Source organism: Mytilus trossulus, chromosome 2, assembly GCF_036588685.1.
Source record: "Mytilus trossulus isolate FHL-02 chromosome 2, PNRI_Mtr1.1.1.hap1, whole genome shotgun sequence".
In the NCBI taxonomy this organism is placed as follows: Eukaryota; Metazoa; Mollusca; class Bivalvia; order Mytilida; family Mytilidae; genus Mytilus; species Mytilus trossulus.
The window spans coordinates 71,281,503-71,303,286 of NC_086374.1; the positions used below are offsets into that span (position 1 = coordinate 71,281,503).

General features: G+C 33.7%; 1 protein-coding gene across 1 annotated transcript; it reads right to left on the reverse strand.

The window, feature by feature from the left end:
- Positions 1 to 1,227: 1,227 nt before the first annotated feature.
- Positions 1,228 to 13,138, reverse strand: LOC134707914 (uncharacterized). The gene is made up of 5 exons (XM_063568076.1): positions 12,976 to 13,138; positions 6,793 to 7,131; positions 5,742 to 6,074; positions 5,088 to 5,207; positions 1,228 to 4,577 (listed from the first exon to the last, which is right to left on the reverse strand). Coding segments are annotated over exons 1-5 (3,447 nt in total). The 5' UTR covers positions 12,977 to 13,138; the 3' UTR covers positions 1,228 to 1,923.
- Positions 13,139 to 21,784: the final 8,646 nt, after the last annotated feature.

Sequence of the window (21,784 nt, forward strand, 5' to 3'; positions counted from 1 at the left end):
CAGAATTTCAACCAAGTTATAACTTTTGTTAATTTCATTGCAAAAGCGGAACGTCAAAAAGTTGTAAACATATAAATACTAGTAAATGAAAGGAATTTTAGAAGCATCTATCATTTGTCAAATTTATGTCATTTTAGCAGGACCAGTAGATATGGAGCTGGACCAGTATGTTTTCCCGTCCTCTGGTACGGCTGGCCAGTACGTAAAAAAGCATAAATTCGACCCCTGTTCACTTATTTGCAATTAATTCTATACTAATATTTATCTCAGGGGGTTTTGTCAATCTTGTGTTTTGTAATTGGTAATATCGATTTAAATTGCATTCTGACTTATACATTGTACTTTCGTTTTGGTCAATTTCATTCTAAAACACGACCATATTTCCTTTGTATTAAAAAAGCGTTAGTGTTTTAGAATGAAATTGAAATACGTACTGGCCAGCCGGACCAGTGGACGGAAAAACATACTGGTCCGGCTCCATATCTACTGGTCCTGCTAAAATGACATTCATTTGACAAATGATAGATGCTCATAAAATTCCTTTTATGTACTAGTAACTACAATATCCTTCCCTTTTCACGAATGTGACCCACAGAATTAGACTATTTACCGTATTTGTAATAACATAAATAACACGACGGGTGCCAGATGTGGAGCAGGATCTGATTACCTTTCTAGAGCACCTGAGATCACCCCGGGGTTTTTTTTTTGGTGGGGTACGTATAAGTTAGTCTTTAGTTTTCTATATGGTGTCTTGTGAACTATAATATTATTTGTCTGTTTGTCTTTTTATTTTTTAGCCATGGCGTTGTCAGTTTGTTTTCAATCTATAAGTTTTACTGTCCCCCTGGTATTTTCGCCTTCTTTGGAATGAGACAAAGTGCCACGAAACATTTACAGCAAAATGCATTGAGTGTGTAGGTAAATGCAATATATTTGACAAGCTTGCTTGCTAGCTGGACCGTGAAGTCGTCAGATAAGGAGTAGTCTGTCTAGTACTAAAAAAGCCAGATTAGTTACCTGTTGGACTCGTCTACTCTCAAAGGAGGGTATTATACCTTACCTAATAATGACTTCACGATTCCGTTTAGCAAACAAGCTATTCATAGATATTACCTTACCTACACACTCAATGTATTGTGCTGTAGGTTGTTGGTTTAAAAAAAAATATCTTCATCCGACACCTGTCTTGATAATTCCAAATATCTTCTAGTACATATTTTGTGTGAAACAGTATATAGATTGATAGATTTGTGCATGTAGTTTTTAAATGATTCCTCGTTTACCTTCTTGTCAAAATTTGAATTTACTAGTATATCAAAATGGCTTCGTACTTCTTAACTTGATGCCTAAAGTTTGTTAATGTTTTACTCAAACTCTGTTTACAGATACAAATAAAAAATAATAATAAAATAAAATCGTGTAAGAGTTCAATGACACTAGTTAAAAATATAATCATTTTCCCCCCAAGGGTTATATTTTTTAATATATTTGCAAGTTTGCGTATTTCAGACACTTTGATAATTAAAACTGTCTTCATTTAAGTACATGTACTAGTATTTTTTCATAGTATACTGTTGCAAACCTTGACAGTTAAGTTTACGTTTTGTTGTCTGGCCAACTATGCTTTTGTATTTGAGAAATTAAGCTGTTGCTGTTATTTTTTTCTCTTCGTGATATTTGATGTTTTTATATTTGCTCATGTACATTTTCAAAATTTTGTTTTTTAGTTTAAAATTTGTAGATACCCTGCATTTTCCTAAAATTAATCATTTATACTAAAAAAAAATATCACTTGCGCATTTATTTTCATTGATGCTTTATATGAATGTTTATTTTTTTATAAATTGGAATTTTGTAAAGTTAAAGACTTTGTTTCAATGACAGGAAACTATAGCGTTTGCTAATGGCGCAGAAGACATGTCAATTGAAATGGCGGGAGTCAATTGAAATGGCGGGATTATTTTCTGTTAAAGTTTTGACAATTTCAGTGTGTCGTCCTTTCCAAGCCATTTGCCATGGAAGCATACCATCATTATCCGGAATATCAGGATCCGCCTTATACTCTAAAAGTATGTGAACTATTTCTAAGTGTCCTTCTCTTGAAGCTACGTATAATGCTGAACGGCCATTATTGTCACGTTTGTTAGCGTCAGCGTTTTTGTCAAGTAAAAATTTAACGATATCTGTGTGTCCCGCTTTGCATGCTAAAAGTAATGGCGTCTGGCCAGATTTATCTTCTTGTGAAATTCTGAAGTCATGTTTCAGCAAAAGCATCACAGGAGCAATATGACCTGTATAACAAGCTATATGCAATGCTGAGTAACCTTTGACGTCATGTAAAACATCAGCGTTTCTTTTTCTCTTAAGCAAAATATCGACCACCTCTGCATGTCCCCATGCACAAGCTGTATACAAAGGAGATCTTCCAATGGGGTCGCACTGTGTAATGTCGGCATTATTGTCGAGAAGCATTCTAACCACCGACGCATGTCCACCTTCACATGCAGTATATAACGGAGAGCGTCCACTTCTATCACATTTTGAAATAGAAGCTTTTTGTTGCAACAACAGCTTTACAACGTTCGTATGGCCCCCTTCACATGCAAGATGTAAGGGAGCACGCAGATTATGTTCACACTGATGAATGTCGAAGTTTTTTGAAAGAAGCTGTTTGACAACACTTGTATGTCCCTGTTGACATGCAATATGCAAAGGCGAAAATCCATTGGTTGAACACTTATATACATCGAATGATGACTCGAGTAATGTTTTCACTATTTCTGAATGACCGGCTTTGCAAGCAACAAAGAATGGAGATCGACCAGCATTATCGCAAAGAAATCCATCATCTTTTCTTGTGAGTAGTAGCTTCAGTATCCTTAAGTGACCCTCTTGGCACACAATATACAATGGCGTTCGACTAGACATATCACACTTTGAAGAGTTAACATTTTGAGTCAATAAAGTTTTTACTATTTCGTAATGTCCGCCTTCACATGCTGCAAATAAAGCGGAATGTCCCATACAAGTACTTAGAGACGTGTCTGCACCTCTTTCGATGAGCAGTTTTGCAACTGGGGAATAGCCTAACATGGCCGCCACGTGTAAAGCTGATCGCCCAAATTTGTCACAAAGGTTAATGTCACATTGAAAATCTAGAAGCATTTCTACGATGTTTACGTGTCCTTCAAATACAGATTCAATTAATGGTAATCGAATACTCCTATAATCATTTTCCTTGTAATTTCGTGCTGATAGTTCTTGTCCTTGCTCTTCAATTTGTCTGAGGAGTTTTTCAACATCACTTTGTCTGGTTTTGAAATAAGCTATGAATTTTGAGCGATAAATATTATAATGTAGTTGTTGATTATGAAAAGCACTGTATGTTATGCCCCTCTTTAAATCTTCTATCAGTCTATCGAAATATGTTTCTTCTTCGTCGGAAGAGATAAATATAACATTTTCATCAGACGTAACTGCTTTGCCGTTTTGATCTTCGATTGTGTCTTCGTCAGACGAGTAATCTTCTAGATCGTCGAATGTATCTTCTTTTATCGACTCAAAGCGAAATCGGTCACCAATAAATGTACTGTCTGCGTGAGTAATGAAGCATTCTGATAAATGTTGTCCGCAGACAACAGCACCAATATCATATATTTTGTCATGTATCATTCGGTAAGAGTTGTCGGACTTTTTTATGTAAGTTTTCAAAAGCGAATCCAGGTGTTCTTTAAATTCTTTCCTATTAGATTGAGTCCTTAGATCTACAATGCACTCTCTGCAAATGTCTGAAATAACTAAACTAACTTCTTGTGAACTTGACCTTGGTTTTAACCACTCAAATTTAAACCGGTTATTGAATATGATAACCATCACAATGGCACAATATTGAAGCTTATTAAATTGTTGTATGACTTTAAGGTCTTCCCGAATACCATCAATTGGTTTTGTAAAAAACATTCTTGCATCTACAGTTGGCCTTCTATGGTAAAGTTTACAAAGCAAAGGGAAAAAATCGTACGTTTCAATTAAGTCTTTGATGTAATTGACAGTACTTTTTGGGAAGTACTTGTCTGCGATTAAAATTCTTTCTTTCTGAAGAACTGAAAAATCGGTGGACAATAAATTGCATTCATTATTGAACAGTTGCTTAAGTCTTCGAAATTGAGGGTCGTTGTAAATTTGTAAACGGCAGGAAGCTAACAGTTTTATAGTTCCTTTGGCTAAGATTTTTTCTATTTGGCCTAGATGTGTGTACCACCAATCAACCGTCTGCACATTTACGGTAACTTTTCCACAAATGTCATCTATAACAAAAACCTGGTGCTTTCTCGGGTCACTGTATCGAATAATGTCTGACAGATCTACCACAAAGGGTATTATTTCATATTTTCTTTGTTTGTGCATTTGAAGTGCTACGTGATGAATAAGTGCAGATTTGCCATTGCCTGAACTTCCGGTTACGACGATACAGTTGACTGATTCTACAAGCTGTTGCACGTGATTCGTAGCTCTGGTGACACAATAACGCTCCTCTTCTAGTTCCCAATCTGTGATACATTCTTTAAAGTGTTCTAAAATAAGAATTAACTGATTATTGAATTTTAAAGAAGCAAAACGTGACAGTTTCTGCAATATGAAAAATTGTAAATTGTTCTTACATGTCTTCTTCATAAGACGGAAGCCTGAGTTTTAAATAATATGATATTTGATACAAAATATAGCCCGTGCACTGTCTACATATATTAGTTCAAAGAAGGATGTACCTCACAAGGAAGTGATTATTAATTGAAAAACTGAAATAAATTCAAGTTTTAAAATAGCAAAAAAACTACTCCTTCTTATCGTAGTGGAAAACAATAAGTAGGGGCTAGATGGGGTTTCCTGTGAATAGAGATAAATGTAAAGAAAGGAGAGAATAAGAGTCAAAAATAAACCTCGTTTGAATCCATATTAAAGCGAGTTCAGTTGCACTTTGAGCTGAAGTCAGGTTGGGACTGTTCAGTTATTGAAAAGAAAAGAATACCAACATTGAAAGATAAATAATATGAGAGCCAACAAATTCAACCCAATATCGAGTTTACCTCTCATGCTTGAAAGAATTGGATCTCGCATGGTTTCCACCTCTGACCTCAATCTTTGGTTTTCGGACGACAATGTTTCAACTTGCTTCGACAGTTTTACCATTTGTTGTTCTGTTTTATCTGAAAACAAATTAACATATTTATCAAATATATTCAATAAAATTGAAAATGAAATAGGGGAATGGGTCACAGAAACAACAACCCGACCATAAACAGACAACAGAAGAAGGTCACCAACAGGTCTTCAATGCAACGAAAAATTCCCGCACCGGGAGGCGTCCTTCAGCTAGCCCCTAAACATATATATATATTAGTTCAGTGATAATGAACGCCATACTAAGCTCCAATATACTTTGAATTATATAAAGTTATAAAAAATACTGACACAAATTTGATAACCCGTTTTTACGCAAGGATTCCCGAAAATTCAGTTTTGAACCTATAACGGCATATAAAAAAACGCAAAAAACACAGGTTACATATAATTAGCTGATAAATATTCGTTGATGTGAAAACCAATCAGATAATGAGGCAAAACTATCTTAAAAAATGGAAATATGGAGATGAGGTATGATGCCAATACGACAACTATCCACAAGAGTTCAAATTACACGGATGTAAGCAAGTATAGACCTTCAACAATGTCTTCCTTACCTGAAAACTGTTCAGCAAGTCGTTTTCGTTCTTCCCTGGTGACAACAGTTGTTTCAATGTCTTCAGCAATGCTGAGACATTTATCTCCTAGTCTTAATGTGTCTACGAACTGTTGATAGGCCATTTCATCCTTCAACATTAGTATGTCAACTAGTTTTCGGTTTTGTTCGGTTAATGTTGCTTCAGACCGGATGTCGTCATAATCTGTGAAACTGAGTACGTCTTTTGCCAGCAGAAAATCAAACATGCAATGGAACTTCACACTGGCAATCTTTTTATAATTCTTTTGAAGCCTGACCTTATATTCTGGTACCAGATTTTCAAAGTTTGACTCTGTAAAGATATAAGTTCTTAAAATTAGTCGTTTTCTTTCAATAAGAAAGCATAACACGATATAAACAAACCAAATAACTAGAAGTGTACACAACACAAGTTTGTAATATAACTGTCATCAGATACGATTGGGACTATAAAACGTGTATATTGTCAAATAAGTTCATCAAAATAAACAAAAGACAAAAAAATCTTAGCAGAACAAGCAAAATCTTATATATTAATGGTTGAAATATTATTATTGAAATATGATAGTTGTTTCTAGCTCAAAGGTTAAGTTTTAAAACGTATTAAAATAAGTATGTTCTTTTCCATAACCGACACAAGACCACCACATCAGCCCGAGATGTTAGTCGAGTGATGATATGTGTCCAGGGATGATACCCGGGCCGATGTTCAAATGGACGTATGGAATGATATTAATCTTTTTATCATAATTTACTGCCCATATGATATACTACTAGGCTGTTAGCCCGATCACGTGACGGCACATAAGGGTTAATATGGATAATCAGCCTGGTGTGAATTTATGGCTACTTTACTTCCGCTTATCACAAATACGCAAAAACTATCATAGTAATGCTAATTATATGATAAGGTTAGATTATAATCTTCATTTTTGGGGTTCGAACTTTTCTATTCTTGAAAACTTTCCAAGAGCAAAAATAAGAGTACTATATACTGTGTAAAAGATTACTTTATATCAATAAATTCTAACCTTCTGGTAAATTCATAGGTGAACTATCAAATTCATCATACGCCATAGCATGTCGGTCAATTTGTTCTAGGAGGTTGCTATAGTGGCTGTTTTCTCTTAGTAAATCTACGAATACTTCGCATGCTATGTCACCTCGGCTAAGTATCACTTCTAAGAACATTCTGTTCTTCCTGGCTAGAGTAGGCTGAGCATCAATAAAGGCTCTGTCGTCGACGGTCAAGGCACAGTACGACACCATGTCGTCTAATATGTCGGCCAGATGGAGAGAATTAATTATTGTCTCAGACATTTCCTTTATCCGGGTCTTATAGTCTATCAAATGACCATCTGCCGTTGCCACTGGAATGACCAAATAATATCATGTGTTTTTACGTAAGTATTATATGTTCTTGTGCATATAGATAATGGTTATGATTATGTCGGTTAAAAACTCATTAGAGCTTATGTTTGTATACCTTGCCGATTCTAAATAAAGCTTATTTATTATAATTTATCATAAAAAAAATTAAACCACAGTGTAAACCTGCAATCTATAACCTTATAGCCTTCTAAAAACTGAATATTTGACTTGAAGAACCTTTCATTTGAAGGATACGACAAAAAGTGTTACCCACATACCCGAATATTTTTATCCCTATTAGTTAAACCCAGCACCTTTAATCTATTACAATAAAATCATAGTCCAATGTACACCCTCATGGATGTATCGGTAGATAATAAACTGAAGGTTGCCGTTAAAACGGATTAAAAGGTCGAAGCTTTAGGTTTCTACCTCGCGGTCATAGAGCGAAAAACGAAAACTGTTTTTAAAGATATTGCTAGGAAGTATAAATCATTGCTGTGCATTAGTCTTCATCATGTTGTTCATGACGCGCGAATAATATTAAAGACAGTCAGAATTATTCGTCATCAACCGGAAGCCATTATTTCAACATCAAATATAATATAACAAGTAAAAAAAATATATGTACAAGCGCCAGTTTCTGATTATCAGAATTCTAAGTATAGAAATAGAACGACTTGCTGCCAGTAGAAATTTTAAATTCCGGGAAGTGAACGGAATTAGCACTGTTAATCTCTAATATAGTTGATGAGTTGTACTAAAAACCCTGCAATACTTGCGGAACATGTCTTGCTGCCAGTAGAAATTTTAAATTCCGGGAAGTGAACGGAATTAGCACTGTTAATCTCTAATATAGTTGATGAGTTGTACTAAAAACCCTGCAATACTTGCGGAACATGTCTGACACAGTCATGTGACATCTCGTTCGCTTTTTTACTGGTTTTTCAATAATGTGTGATATTATTTCTCATATGCTCAAAAGTGTGTAGAATTATGAGTAACGATATCTAAAGTTCATAAAACATAATTTAAAGCTGAGATTTACAAGTATATAAACCTTAGCGTGCAGTATTTACTGTCTTTTCAACTGTCCCATAAATAAGATCATTATTGTGAACTGAGTCTCCCCCAGACAAATTAGGATATTTTGAGGTCAAAGATGTGTTTTGTCCTATGGCCTTATATCCGGTTCGGGTGTTTTTTTCTAAATGAACGTAAAAGTAAATAAATTCAGTTAATTCATATTTTGTCTACTTGACCTGTTTAAGTTGAAATCTTCTATTTAATACAAAAATGTATCAAAATGAATGCGGCGTACAACACTGTTTTTAGAACCAACTATGTATACTAAATCAATGATGAGTGCTCCTTAAAATAAGAACGTTAAATAACCTAATTATCAATGAACTTGTATCAAACATGTTTTGTTTATGTCAAAATAGGTTCCGTCCATCGAAAGAAAAATAGCGAATAACTTCCTTTCCCTGTAAAAAAAACACGCCCACATTGTCTCGTTTTGAAAACATTGTTGTAGATCATGAATGATACCCAAATAACAGCCATTGTGCTACGAATGTAAACCCAAACAGCCTCCAGTGTATTAAAAAAACAAAAAAAAATTAAAATAAAAAAACAAAAGAAAGCTAGATCTTTTGTCCAACGTTATACTAATAAAACTTCCGTTCGTCTGTTCTGAACTTCATATGGTTCGGAGGAGATTTTTTTAATCATGGTAACCGGAGGGAGATACGTTTCTGTTTTGACGAACATTCTCACGTTTTGTTTTTGTTTACACCATTGTCATTGACTATGCTTACGATGGTATAACTGTTGGCATCAAATTAGATAAAGCTCTTGGTTTGCTTTCAATATGAAAATTTTAATGTCTGTTGAAAACAAAACAGCAGTTAAAGGAAGATTTGTTTTCGTATAATATAACATATTTTCGTAGAGGAATATTCATCGTTGACATTTTCAAAATTGTGTTAACTTTGTGGGAGGTCATGAGTTCAATAGCCGTCTGGCTTTAGCAAAAGGCGTTAAAATTTGTGTTTGCTGTTTCTCTTTTGAGCACATGGAATCTAACAGGGTCTTCGTGTAAGTGGTTTACATAATAGAGGGTAATGTGCAAAGAGTCAGATTAACGGCTTAAGAATACGAAGAATAGAAAAAATAAGTCAAAACTAAAAAGAATAGAGAATAATGGGGTGCTGAAATATAAAGAGTAAGAGTCAGGAGAAAAAATGAAAACAGAAAAGATGCTTTAAAAATAAATACAGGACCCCCTACCCAGATCCCTATTTTCAAAATAAGAGCAAGGACAAAAGTCAGATTATTGACTGGAAGTTGTAACAAGAAATAATGTTTCGTCTGATGTATCTGTCTCTTCGACAAAAAAACGAACACATTTCGATTATTGATTCGATTAATAGATTTAGACATCATGGCTCAGGTGCTCAATTATTGACCCTCATCCCTTCAACTTGATACCTTATTTCGCTTTTTAACAATTTTTTATTCTAGCTTCACTGACGAATAGAAACAAGCATCTGGGGTACACAATTGTCAGCTTGATATCTTGAATGGTTGTTTAATTTTGTTTTTTGTCATTGTTATGTAACGGTTGACAAACATGAGGGCATATCTATTGATCGTTCAGAAACAGAAAGCAAAAGTCAATTGTAGAGAGACTGACACATAGCCTTCAACCTTCATTAATGGTTTAATTCCTTTCATTTAGAAATGTATGTTGGACAACAGGAAGTGGCCTTCCGCATCACACGGCATTGTCATATCCAAGTAAAGAGATTTGACTAGATATGATTGACTATAAAACAAGTATGATCTTCATCACAGACCAAAGGAGGATAATGTAAACAACAGGTGGTCATTGTAAAGTCTATAACAATTAGCAAAAAACATCCTGTATCTGATTTTTAAAGTGAACTATAACATGGTCTTTTCATGAAAAATGAGAAACCAATTCAAATGGGAAATCTTACAGTCTAAGTTGTAGTTTTTAAACAACCATAACCTCTGAATTACAAGCTTACAAATGTTGGAGTCATTGACAAAGAACCCTGGGAACTAATTTATATTTGAGTCTGACAACTGACCAGTCTCGGTTTGGTAAGTTACAGTGTCATACTAGTATGACTAGAAGAATAATCGATGTTAGGGAGGCCGAAATAAACAATGTATATATCTTTAACAGTTGTGTCTATTTGAAATATAGATGATCATAGATAAGAAATCGACAAATCTTTGTTTAACTTTGATTTTATTTTATTTGACAAGGTTTATCAATGATGTCATGTATTTGTTATTTAAAGTATCAAGTGTCACAGTGGTAAAATGGACAAAAATCGATTTTGAAACTTTTCGGACATTTTGTAAAAGATTTTGTAAAATTACTATTTTGTTATATTTGCAATATTTCACTAAGGGATTTTGTTTATTTTATTTCTATTTGTGACATTTATGCACCAAATGTCACAAATAGAAACTGGGTATATCTGTGACTGGGAAATGTGTTGGCTTGGAACCACACACACACATGATAAACAGTACGACAAGTCTGCACGGACTCTGACTCTGGGACTAGCCATTGTAACAAAAGACGACTCTGGTTAGCGCGGTGTATAATTTAATAAGTTCAGCATGGAATACAATTGTACAGAGTTGGAACTGCTCAGTGTAATACTAAATCTAATCTGCCACATTAAAATAACAACATAGTTTATATAACAAACCAAAAACTACTTGAATAGACTTGACAAATATTTCTCTTAATGAGTGAGAAAATTCAATTAAGGGTTTAAACACATAGATAATAATTAACAATAGAACATACAGACTTATGTAGGGAATTAAACTCTTGGCTTGTCATAAACGAATAATAAATCATTTGAAGTAAAATGTTGCTAATTGAAAAACAAATTAAAACATGAAATTAGATTAGCTTAATCTTCTAAACTTGACTTAAATCTTGCACAATAAAAAAAACAAAATCCCTTAGTGAAATATTGCAAATATAACAAAATAGTAATTTTACAAAATCTTTTACAAAATGTCCGAAAAGTCTCCAAATCGATTTTTGTCCATTTTACCACTGTGACACAAGCATACATTGATTTGCAAGGTTGTTCCAATTCTGTTTCAAAGTGAGGCATTTTTGTAAGGAGTACCCCAAACTTCCGAAGTCAATGCAATGCTGATCAGACATGACCTAAATGTTCGGAGTCAGGGGCGGATCCAGGATTTCCAGTTAGGGGGGCGCAAAGTTTTATTTTCGCCGAGCGGAGCGAGGCGAAAAATTTTTGGAGTTTCATTTTAGGTAAAATAATTGAAATATTCTTCTAAAGGGGTGAAATGTAGATATCTCGAACTATTGTGTGGTAAAAATAGCGAGAAATTAAAGTTTCAAGCTGAAACCGCCTTAATCCACACCTGACAACAATCTACAAATAATCGGGCGGACAGACGGACGCAAAGCGAGACGAGACAGAACACAATTGCTCACCTGACCAATATATTTTTCAAACGAAAATTTCTACTTTTACCAGCGATTTTTAATTGTCCTTTCATACTATCGGTTTTTTTTTACTTTTTTTTATTTTCGGAGGTCGTGCCAGACTTCACTGTGTTCGCCACAAACAACTAAAATCAGAATGAGATGCATTTACCCAGTTATATTCATTTTCTTGCAAGTTGGGATCCCAAGAATACAGTAATACGATACAGAATTCGGCTAAATATGTAGGTTGCAAGTGAGAAATAAATAATAAAGACAAAGAGAAACAAATTAATAAACTAACCTTTAGCTAGGAACAGTATTTCTATCTTTCATTACGGATATTATAAAAGAATCTCACTGTTTTCTTGACCGTGTGACTGTCATGATGAAATTGTGAAAGTGAGTAAGGGATGTTTTGGAACTTCGATTATCTAACAAATTGATTATAAAAACCGCATATACAATGTAACATTTGTTTTTACTTTAACTGCTAAAAACCTATTATATTTGTCATCAAACGCAGCTCCGCGTTTGAAACCTTCCTTTGAAATTATCTTTAGAACTTTAATAAAGCGTAGGTCAGTTGATTAGTAATCACGTTGATTCTGTTAAACTGACTGTTATATATCATACTTTGAATGTTAAAAAAGATTGAATGGTCTATTCTGATACTTAAATATGTTGAAGACAACCCATGCTTTGCAAATTTTAGGGGGGGGGGCGCACGCCCGCCACGCCCCCGCCTAAATCCGCCCCTGGGAGTGTCTCTTAAAGTGATACACCAAGTAGAAAACAATTGTATTAAATGCCTCCATTGAAATGGATCGATGGGTCAGGTTTAAGAACGATTTTTGTTGCGAAGCAAATCAATAGAATATTTCACTAGGTGAATGTTTCCATAAAAAATAGTCCAAATTATTATATAAAAAATGTGCATTTTCAAATAAATTTACAGTCAATACCAATATGAGTATGTCTTTAATTTCATTTCTAAAGAGTTGAATTGAAAGAAAATAACCTGAGGGTCATATCTATGAGTGTCTACATGTTTTGTAATTTGTCACAAACTTATTGTTTAAAGTTTTAAATTATATGGCAATAAAAATTGGAATTATAATTTGAAATTTTAATATAAAGGCAGCTTCGCATAATTATAAGGTTGTTTTTCTATGGAAAAAAGAAATACATAATCATGTTGGCAAGTTTGAGTAATAACATTTTTTGTTCGTGATTGGTAAAGTTTTGTATCTATAATGTTTTACTACAAGCGATCATTACATATACTAGTATGTCATTTCCAAAAACATTTATAAAATAAACTTACTTTTAGTTAAGGAATTTTGAAATCAGAACAGCATAAGGTTCAATGTATTGTAAGCCTTGGCACTAAGGAATTTTACACAAACGAGTGTGTACGAGAATAACGGGTAAATAAACAAAATATGTGTGGACATTTAACAGGGTCGATATTGGAAGATGTGTGTGTCGAATTTAATCACATACAAAGATTAAATGACGTCAATTCAAAATGAGATTCTATTTACGGCTATTCATATATAGAATCAGAATAATATAATACAGAATAAAGGGGAAATCCCGTATTTACCCTTCATTCCTCTCTCTAACAAATTACGTGTGAAATAATCATAATACTTTAGAGGATTGGTTTTTTTTTATCATTTCTCATACTCATAAACTACGCAAAAATTTGAAAGAGAAAGTTTAATTAGTGAGTGTGTTGTATTATAATTATCTAAACATTATAAATATTATTAACTTTTCTCATTTCTAAACGCTGCACGTTAAGAACCGTTCTTAAACGTTGTCACAACTCTTTGGTGGGTCGGTAGATGTACCATGGCTTAGTGCAATGCTAAATTGATCTCTCTATCGAATGAACCATCGTTATCCAGTAGTTTTCTTAAATTTCTCCGACCTTTATTCAAGACGTCCTCTATCACAGCACCTCTCTATTGTATTTATCTATAATGTGTTCTCGTCCTAAACATTCATCAAATATTTGTCACTGGACGTAAAGCTACTAACAATCAATCAACCAATTCTAAACGATAGTCCGAATGCTCTCCGTTGTTTCTTAAATCAGAAATTTTGTTTTTAAATAGTGCAAATGGTCTTATCAACAATAAAACTGCTAAACTTTACCAACTGGAACGTTCGAGCACCTCTCTTGTATTTATCTATAATGTGTTTTCGTCCTTAACATTCATCAAATATATTTGTCACTGGACGTAAAGCTACCAACAATCAATCAACAAATTCTAAACGAAAGTCCGAATAATCTCCGTTGTTTCCTAAATCAGAAATTTTTGTTTTTAAATAGTGCAAATGGTCTTATCAACAATAAAACTGCTAAACTTTACTAACTGGAACGTTCGAGCACCTCTCTTGTATTTATCTATAATGTGTTTTCGTCCTAAACATTCATCAAATATATTTGTCACTGGACGTAAAGCTACCAACAATCAATCAACCAATTCTAAACGAAAGTCCGAATGCTCTCCGTTGTTTCTTAAATCAGAAATTTTGAATTAAATAGTGCAAATGGTCTTATCAACAATAAAACTGCTAAACTTTACCAACTGCATGGAACGTTCGAAAGTCGCTGGTCTTTTCATTTTGTAGTTTCAAAGATTAATGAAAACTATGCAGAAAAACGATGCATCTCATAATGCAATTATGAGTACATCTGATGTCATCGGAAATAATCAAAATATTTGCATCATATTTCGGTCGTAAAAAACAATATAAAACGACATATCTTGGTCAAACCAGAAAATGCAGTTTGTATATTTATATGATAATGTACATGATCTACATTAACGCAAAACAAAATGTTAGTATAAAATGACCATTCCTTTGTAAAGAGAAGGTTACTCAGTGCGTGTACACCTGTACTGTGTTTGAACCTTATAAATTCAGTTCGTTAATAGCAAAATCTTGTTATTTAAAATAGTTTACCATCGTTTCAAAATATAACGGAAGTTAAGGAAACGGGCGATAAGTCCAGGAACATCGTCATTAAATATTTATCACATTTCTTAACTCGAACTTTCATGTTGGAAACCATTTAATTTTTAAACTGATAAATCAAAAATTGTAATTAGTTGTTTAAGAAGTAAACAGTTTCCTAGAACAAGAATAAGAATGATGTCTCACGCAGCAGAAGATAATGCATTGTTCAATGGCCGATCATTGAGGCGCGCAGCATTCTTCCAAACAATTACGTGAGTAAACATTTCCGATCCACGCCGGAAAATGTCGTAAATATATATTTAAAAGAGACATTTTTATATCATGCTTTTCTAGGTAAACAGACAAAGAAACATCAACAAGAATTATAACTTCTGTCACGAAACCATGAATGACGCACACAACAATGCCTGATCATACGTAAACAACGGATCAGAAAGTATATGGAGAAAAGTTCAACTATAAAATCTGTACAGGAAAATAATTTTAAGTGTTTCGATATTGCGAAACACAATTAATCTGAAAACTCCATTCCGCAGCCAACACACATTTATGTGAGTCATTGGAGCATAACGACTTTGAGCACCACATACAAGCTCAAAACAGAATGGCCACAAATGTTAGTATGACTCCGATATTACAATTGTTCACCCTTACTCCGTAATACTTGTTGCTAAATGGTGTTCTGCAGTAAATGCCGTTTTGTAGAGTTATTTTGGCGATTCATATTGATGCACAATAAGATTTATGAAGATATCGTAGGAGTTCTAAAGAGACAACTTTCCATCCAAATCACAATTTGTAACAGAAAAAAACATTTCAAGTCAAAGTACGGTCCTCAACACAGATCCTTGGCTCACACCGAACAGCAAGCTGTAAAGGGCCTCAATAAAAACCAGTATAAAACCATTCTAACGGGAAAACCAACGGTCTTATCAATCTAAAAAAACGAGAACCGAGAAACACCTATGAACCACCTCAATAAACGACAAAGAGCATGTTAAAATGTAAAAACGTCGATTTAGTTATATATAAATGCCAACAGCTACTTTTATGTTCTTTCGTAATGAAGGCAGTAAAGAATAATAAAAGCGCCTCGAACGCATTCAATTAGTGCCATTATCTGTGGTTCTCTCATGCCTATTTCCCTGTTATGTAACTCTACTTTCGTATATAAAGATTTGATAAAAGTAAACCTGATTTCTGTGGAAACAAACTCAACATAAAAATGTCAAAGACTTTTTGACGCCTGCAGGTACAAGTAACTCAGACTAATTATGTATAATTTCAATAAGGAGAAATATTGTCGTCAAACAATTTATGAAAAGAGCATCTGGACTGTGTTCGTCATTGCAGCAGATTGTGAGATTGGCGCAATTTAAACGAGAGTTCATGAGTTCAAGTCGTCTCCAGTCTAGACTGGTACCCAGTTGTTATTGAAATTCTTAACAATCCGAAGTCATACTGAGTATTTTACGCAGGGAACCTATCTTCAATCTGGCTAGACGGGTATTAATTTTTGTACATATAGCACATTCAAAACTATACGGGTAACCGCTGGTCATTTGACAATTTTTATCATTCTTAAATTACTCGATATATATGTTTATTCCAAATTAAGGCATAGTGAATAGTTTACAGGGGCAACTAATCTAATTCAAAAATAAATTATATTTTTATAAGACAAACATGTAACTCCAAGATAACAGAAGTCCAGACAACTTGAGTCATACACTTTACAATCTTTCCATACAACAATTTAAGTTGAGCTATTGCTTATAGTTTAAGAAAAACAGACCAAAACCCAAAAACTTTACATCCGTGAAAATGAGGTCAAGGTCAAATAAAACCTGCGAGGCATGCACATCATTAAATAATTCCATACACCAAGTATAGTTGACCTATTGCATACAGTATTGGAAAAATATACCAAATCTCAAAAACTAAACTTAACTACATATGTAACCACTGATCCATTGAACTGAGATCAACGTCAGACGACACATGCCAGTTGGACAAGTACACCTTACAATCCTTTCATACAGCAAATATACTAGACCTATTGCTTATAGTATTTAGATATGGACTTGACCATCAAAACTTTACCATGTTCTCCGATCCATGAAATTAGGTCGAGGTCAAGTGGAAACTGTCTGACGGGTATGTGGACCTTGCAAAGTACAGTGTACGCACACATATTTATCCTATTTCTCATAATTAAGATAGACAATCTTAATTCTTTGTTTCAAGTATTCACTGAACCATAAAAATGAGGTCAAGGAAAATGTAATTATGACAGACGGAAACTTCGAAACATAAGGCATCTACATGTATATACAAAGTATGAAATATCCAGGTCTTCCACCATCTAAAATATAATACTTTTAAGATGTTAACTAAAATCGCCGCCGCCGCCGCCATTTTTAAGATGTTAACTAAACCGCCGCCAGATTACTTTTTCTTTGTCAAGCTTTCTTCGACAAAAGTATAGAAATTGGACCTAATTTTACCAGCCCAACACTGCCAGGGCAAAATAAGCTGTGTGGGATGTCCAACGAAACAAAATCCGGTCGCAATAACAACGATATGTTGTAGGAGCCTATAGTGCCTTGTTTCTTCGTAAAAATAATAGTCATGAAACAGTAAATATTATTACGTTCGGAATTAACAAAATTTAATGATATTGACGAACTAGTCCACCAGTGTTCATTTTACTAATAAGCCGATCAAAGAGCGATAAGTCAAATCTTGATAAGCAAAATATCTGTACAAAAGTCGTTTTCAATTATTTAGAAACATCAAATAAACTTTCACAGATAAAAGGTGTTTTGCAAACAACATGAAATATAAAAAAATATTTGTTTAAGTCTTTTAAAATGTTTGTCATCAGGCCTTGCAGTCATAAAACTTTCGAGCACGATTTTTGTACTCAGACTCAAGAATCAACCAATCAAATTACTGGATTTTATGTTTCGAGCACTTATTTTGTACTCCGAGTACTGAGTAAAGTTTTATGACCGAGAGCCAAGGTGTTAAAAATACATGGCGCCAAACCCTTTTCCTGAACTTTTTCATATTTTATTTTTCTTGACCAGCAAATTTTATCTCGTCTATACCGTTATCATATTCATAACATAACGCGAAAATAAAGTCTTAATGGCGTTAAATGCACAAAACTTCATTTAAAACATACAAATACGGACATGCACCAATCGAAAAAAGACAAAGAATATGGGAAAACTCTTTAATATACACTCCAGCAGTAATATGGTAAAATCGTATTATAGAGAGGAAGAACGCATAAATAAGTTTTTGATATACAATCTTCTGCGAGCTTGAAAAAAAATAATTTCAAAATCCCGCAAAAAATATTTTCCGACACACACAGTGCATGTAACGTTTATATCTTGTTTCTGTCATTGGTACACAGGTTTGTATGTAATCAGGTGTTGGTGTTGACACCGCCTTGTTTGTCATTCATTTCCTTCTGATATGAACCAACACATCACACAACGACATGTTCGCTAACAAGACAACAATTCAAGCATTGATTTCGTAAACCATTGAAAGATCGTCATTTATTCAGATTGAGAAGCTTAAATGATATCCAAAAGAATAATAGGCGCTAGAGACATCTCTCCTCCTTGTTATTTTTTTAATTTCGGTTGTTATGTTTTATGAACTCAACGTGGAAAATAATAATAATAATAAAATTGACAGCACGAAACTACGGAAGCGTATTAGGGACATTTAAAAAATAAATTTGGCAGTGAAATTTTATTTCAAAGTCGAAATTTTGACATTTCAAATCTCAAAATTTCGACTTTAACTCGAAATTTTAACTTTTCTTATCTTGAAATTTTGACCTTCTAAAATCTTGAAATTTCGACTTTTTTTTAACTCGAAATTTCGACTTCTTTTAAAATCAAAATTTCGACTTTTTCTAAACTCGAAATTTCGACTTCTTTTAAACCCAAAATTTCGACTTTTTTAAAACTTAAAATTTCGACTTTTCCTCAGTATTTATACGTTTGCGATTACCACATTCAAAGTCATTTATATCAGCGAGGCGGAGAGCCATTTACATCATAAACTTCATAAGCATATTTTAATAAACTAAACCATTTTAAAGAGATTATTTTAGATAGAAAATCTTGTTCTTGCCAAAGAATAAACAAAATATGTTTCAGGTTCAAATACATATTTCAAGTCTGGACTTCAGATATGTGTACCAAGACAACCCCGCTATTCCGACACACCTATATTACGACATTCTTTTACTCAACAGTCTAATATATAAAGACAAGGGTTAATAGTTGTGTTATAAGAATACAAACTTCCAAAACTAGAAAAAAAACCTGAGCAGCTCATTGTTCGTTCTGAATATGCATGGCATTTTTGGCTACTTGATTTACCATTGTTTAAACAAGGCAAAGTCAGTGACTTGCTATTGGTATACCAAACAGGCCTTTGAAACTGTGATGCTAAATGTTCTCAGACCTAATGATCCTATGACAGTGTCGTGGAAACTAAAACATGGAATATGGGGGGGGGGGGGGGGGATTTCTTCAATATTAAATGCTAATCCATATCTTAATTTAAGTACAAAACCAGTTTCTGGATATAAATTGCCAAAATGTGTGGATGACGCTTAAATAATTTGCGTCCATGTCTACTCCTTCTAAAATTGTAATAACTGTGTTTGAATACTAAAATTTTTCGAGATTTCAACAGTGGAAATTTTGAAATCAAAGTCGAAATTACGATTTAAGAAAAAAGTCGAAATTTTTAGTTTACAAAAAGTCGAAATTTTGAGTTTAAAATAAGTCGAAATTTCGAGTTTTAAATAAGTTGAAATTTTGAGTTTAAAATAAGTTGAAATTTCGAGTTTTAAATAAGTCGAAATTTCGAGTTTAAAAATAGGTCGAAATTTCGAGTTTTAAATAAGTTGAAATTTTGAGTTTAGAATAAGTTGAAATTTCGAGTTTTTAAAAGGTCGAAATTTCAAGATTCTAGAAAGTCAAAATTTCAAGATTTTGGAAAGTCAAAATTTCAAGTTGTAGTCAAAATTTCGGGATTTGAAAAGTCAAAATTTCAAGTTGTTGTCAAAATTTCAGGATTTGAAAAGTCAAAATTTCAAGTTGTAGTCAAAATTTTAGTGATTTGAAATGTCAAAATTTCGACTTTGAAAAAAAAGTTCACTGCCAATTTTATTTTTTCTATGTCCCTAATACGCTTCCGTACGAAACACGTATTATATTGTCTGTGTATATGTGTTCCTCCCCCCAAAAAATCCTGTGGAAAAATAATTCTATATATTTTAAGTGAAAGAAATTTCAATTTACAAATGTATATGTATCAATACAGCACTTATGTATCACTACCATGGGCACCTGAAGGGAACCGAAATAGAGGAAGGACAAAAACGACATGGAGAAGAGCAACAGAGAGAGAAAGGAACCAACAAGGATAGACAAGTTGGAACGTGGCCAGAACAGCGACAAAAGATAGAAAAGGGTGGAAAAGCAGCGTGGAGGCCATTTGCGACTTCTGTTGCGGAGAGAATTAAGGTTAAGCAATACAAATTAAACAACAGAAATCAAAAATGGGAGTCCTGGCCCAATGCACCATGTCCTCAAAAAACTTTTACAGGGGCGGATCCAGTGGGGCGGGGTGTTCCGGGGGTTGGGACCCCCCATTTTTTGGGACGATCGATGCATTTGAATCGGGACATGTAGTTGGACGCCCTCCCCCTTTTGTCCTGGGTTAGGACCCCCCTTTTAAAATGGCTGGATCTGCCCCTGTTTTATGTCAACAGTTATTTTAGTTAGATGGATTTATCATGCATTGCATATGGATCGATAGGTCAGATTTGAGGACGACTTCTGTTGTGAAACAGATCAATTGTAGCACATTTACTGCTGGTACAATATAATTGTTTATTGAAAAAAATACACTATTAAAAATGTAAATTTTGAAACAATTTTAGTCAATTAACAACATCTCTTTATTGTCATTTACAAAGACTTTAATTAAAAGCCAAAAAATCATCTGCATTTATATTAACACGGTTGGTGTCACTAGTGAAGCATAACGAGGTTTAAATCCTCGGACTTAACTTATGTGTAAATGTTTGATAATGTGGCATGAAATTATGTGTCAATCAATCAATAATTAAAACACGTTTTATGGTATGAACATGTTCATGGTACGGGTAGATGTTCCCTGGTGATGAAAATATTTACGTGAAGACAAGGAAAAAGATTAGATAAAAACGCCGAATAAGTGAGTACATCTTTATTTAATAACAATCCTTAGTAACTATACCTTTTAGATATTTTGAAGAATCCGAAGCGTAAGGAAGTATTGACCTCGAAGTCTGTGTTTATACTTAAAATACAAACGCCCTTACTTGTGCCGGCCCACTGCAATACAAAGCTCGACTAGTCCGGTCTTTTTTTCAACCCTTCAATTTTTTAACATTCACAATATTCACACAATTTTATTTGATACGCTCTAATTAGTAAAGCAGTTTAAACACACATGATTTTATATCGTACGTATAATATTTAGTTTCATTCTTTTGTCCATGTTAATCAAAAAAACAAAACAATTATTTCTTTTTACTTGAAGGGAACATTTTTAGAGGCAGATTTATAGACGTTTGGGGTTGGACAGAGAGGCAGAAAGCCCCGTAAAACGCAGACTTATTTCGTGTCCCTCTTCAAACTTTACTGGTTTGACCGCCCCCTCCCTTTTTCAAAATCCTGGATCAATATCCTGATCTTATACATGTTTTCCATATTTTATTTACCACAGAACTGGTACGAGAAAATGCACATCAAAATCCAGGAACTTATTTATTTTCGTAAACACTTCATAAAATGCCTTTGAATGTTATTTTTAAATGTTCATCCATGCCTTCAAGATTACTCCTGTAGTACAACTATACTAGTCAACAAAAGAAACGACACACGAAAAAAATATTCAATATAAAACAAAATGAAATACAGTTTTTTAAAAGCTTTCGTTTACCTGTATGCACATTATGATAAATGAAAATCAAAACCTGTCGAAAAGTAACTAAATTCTGTGAAAACGATCATAGGGTGCAAATTACTTTTGCGGAAAGTTGGATAGAA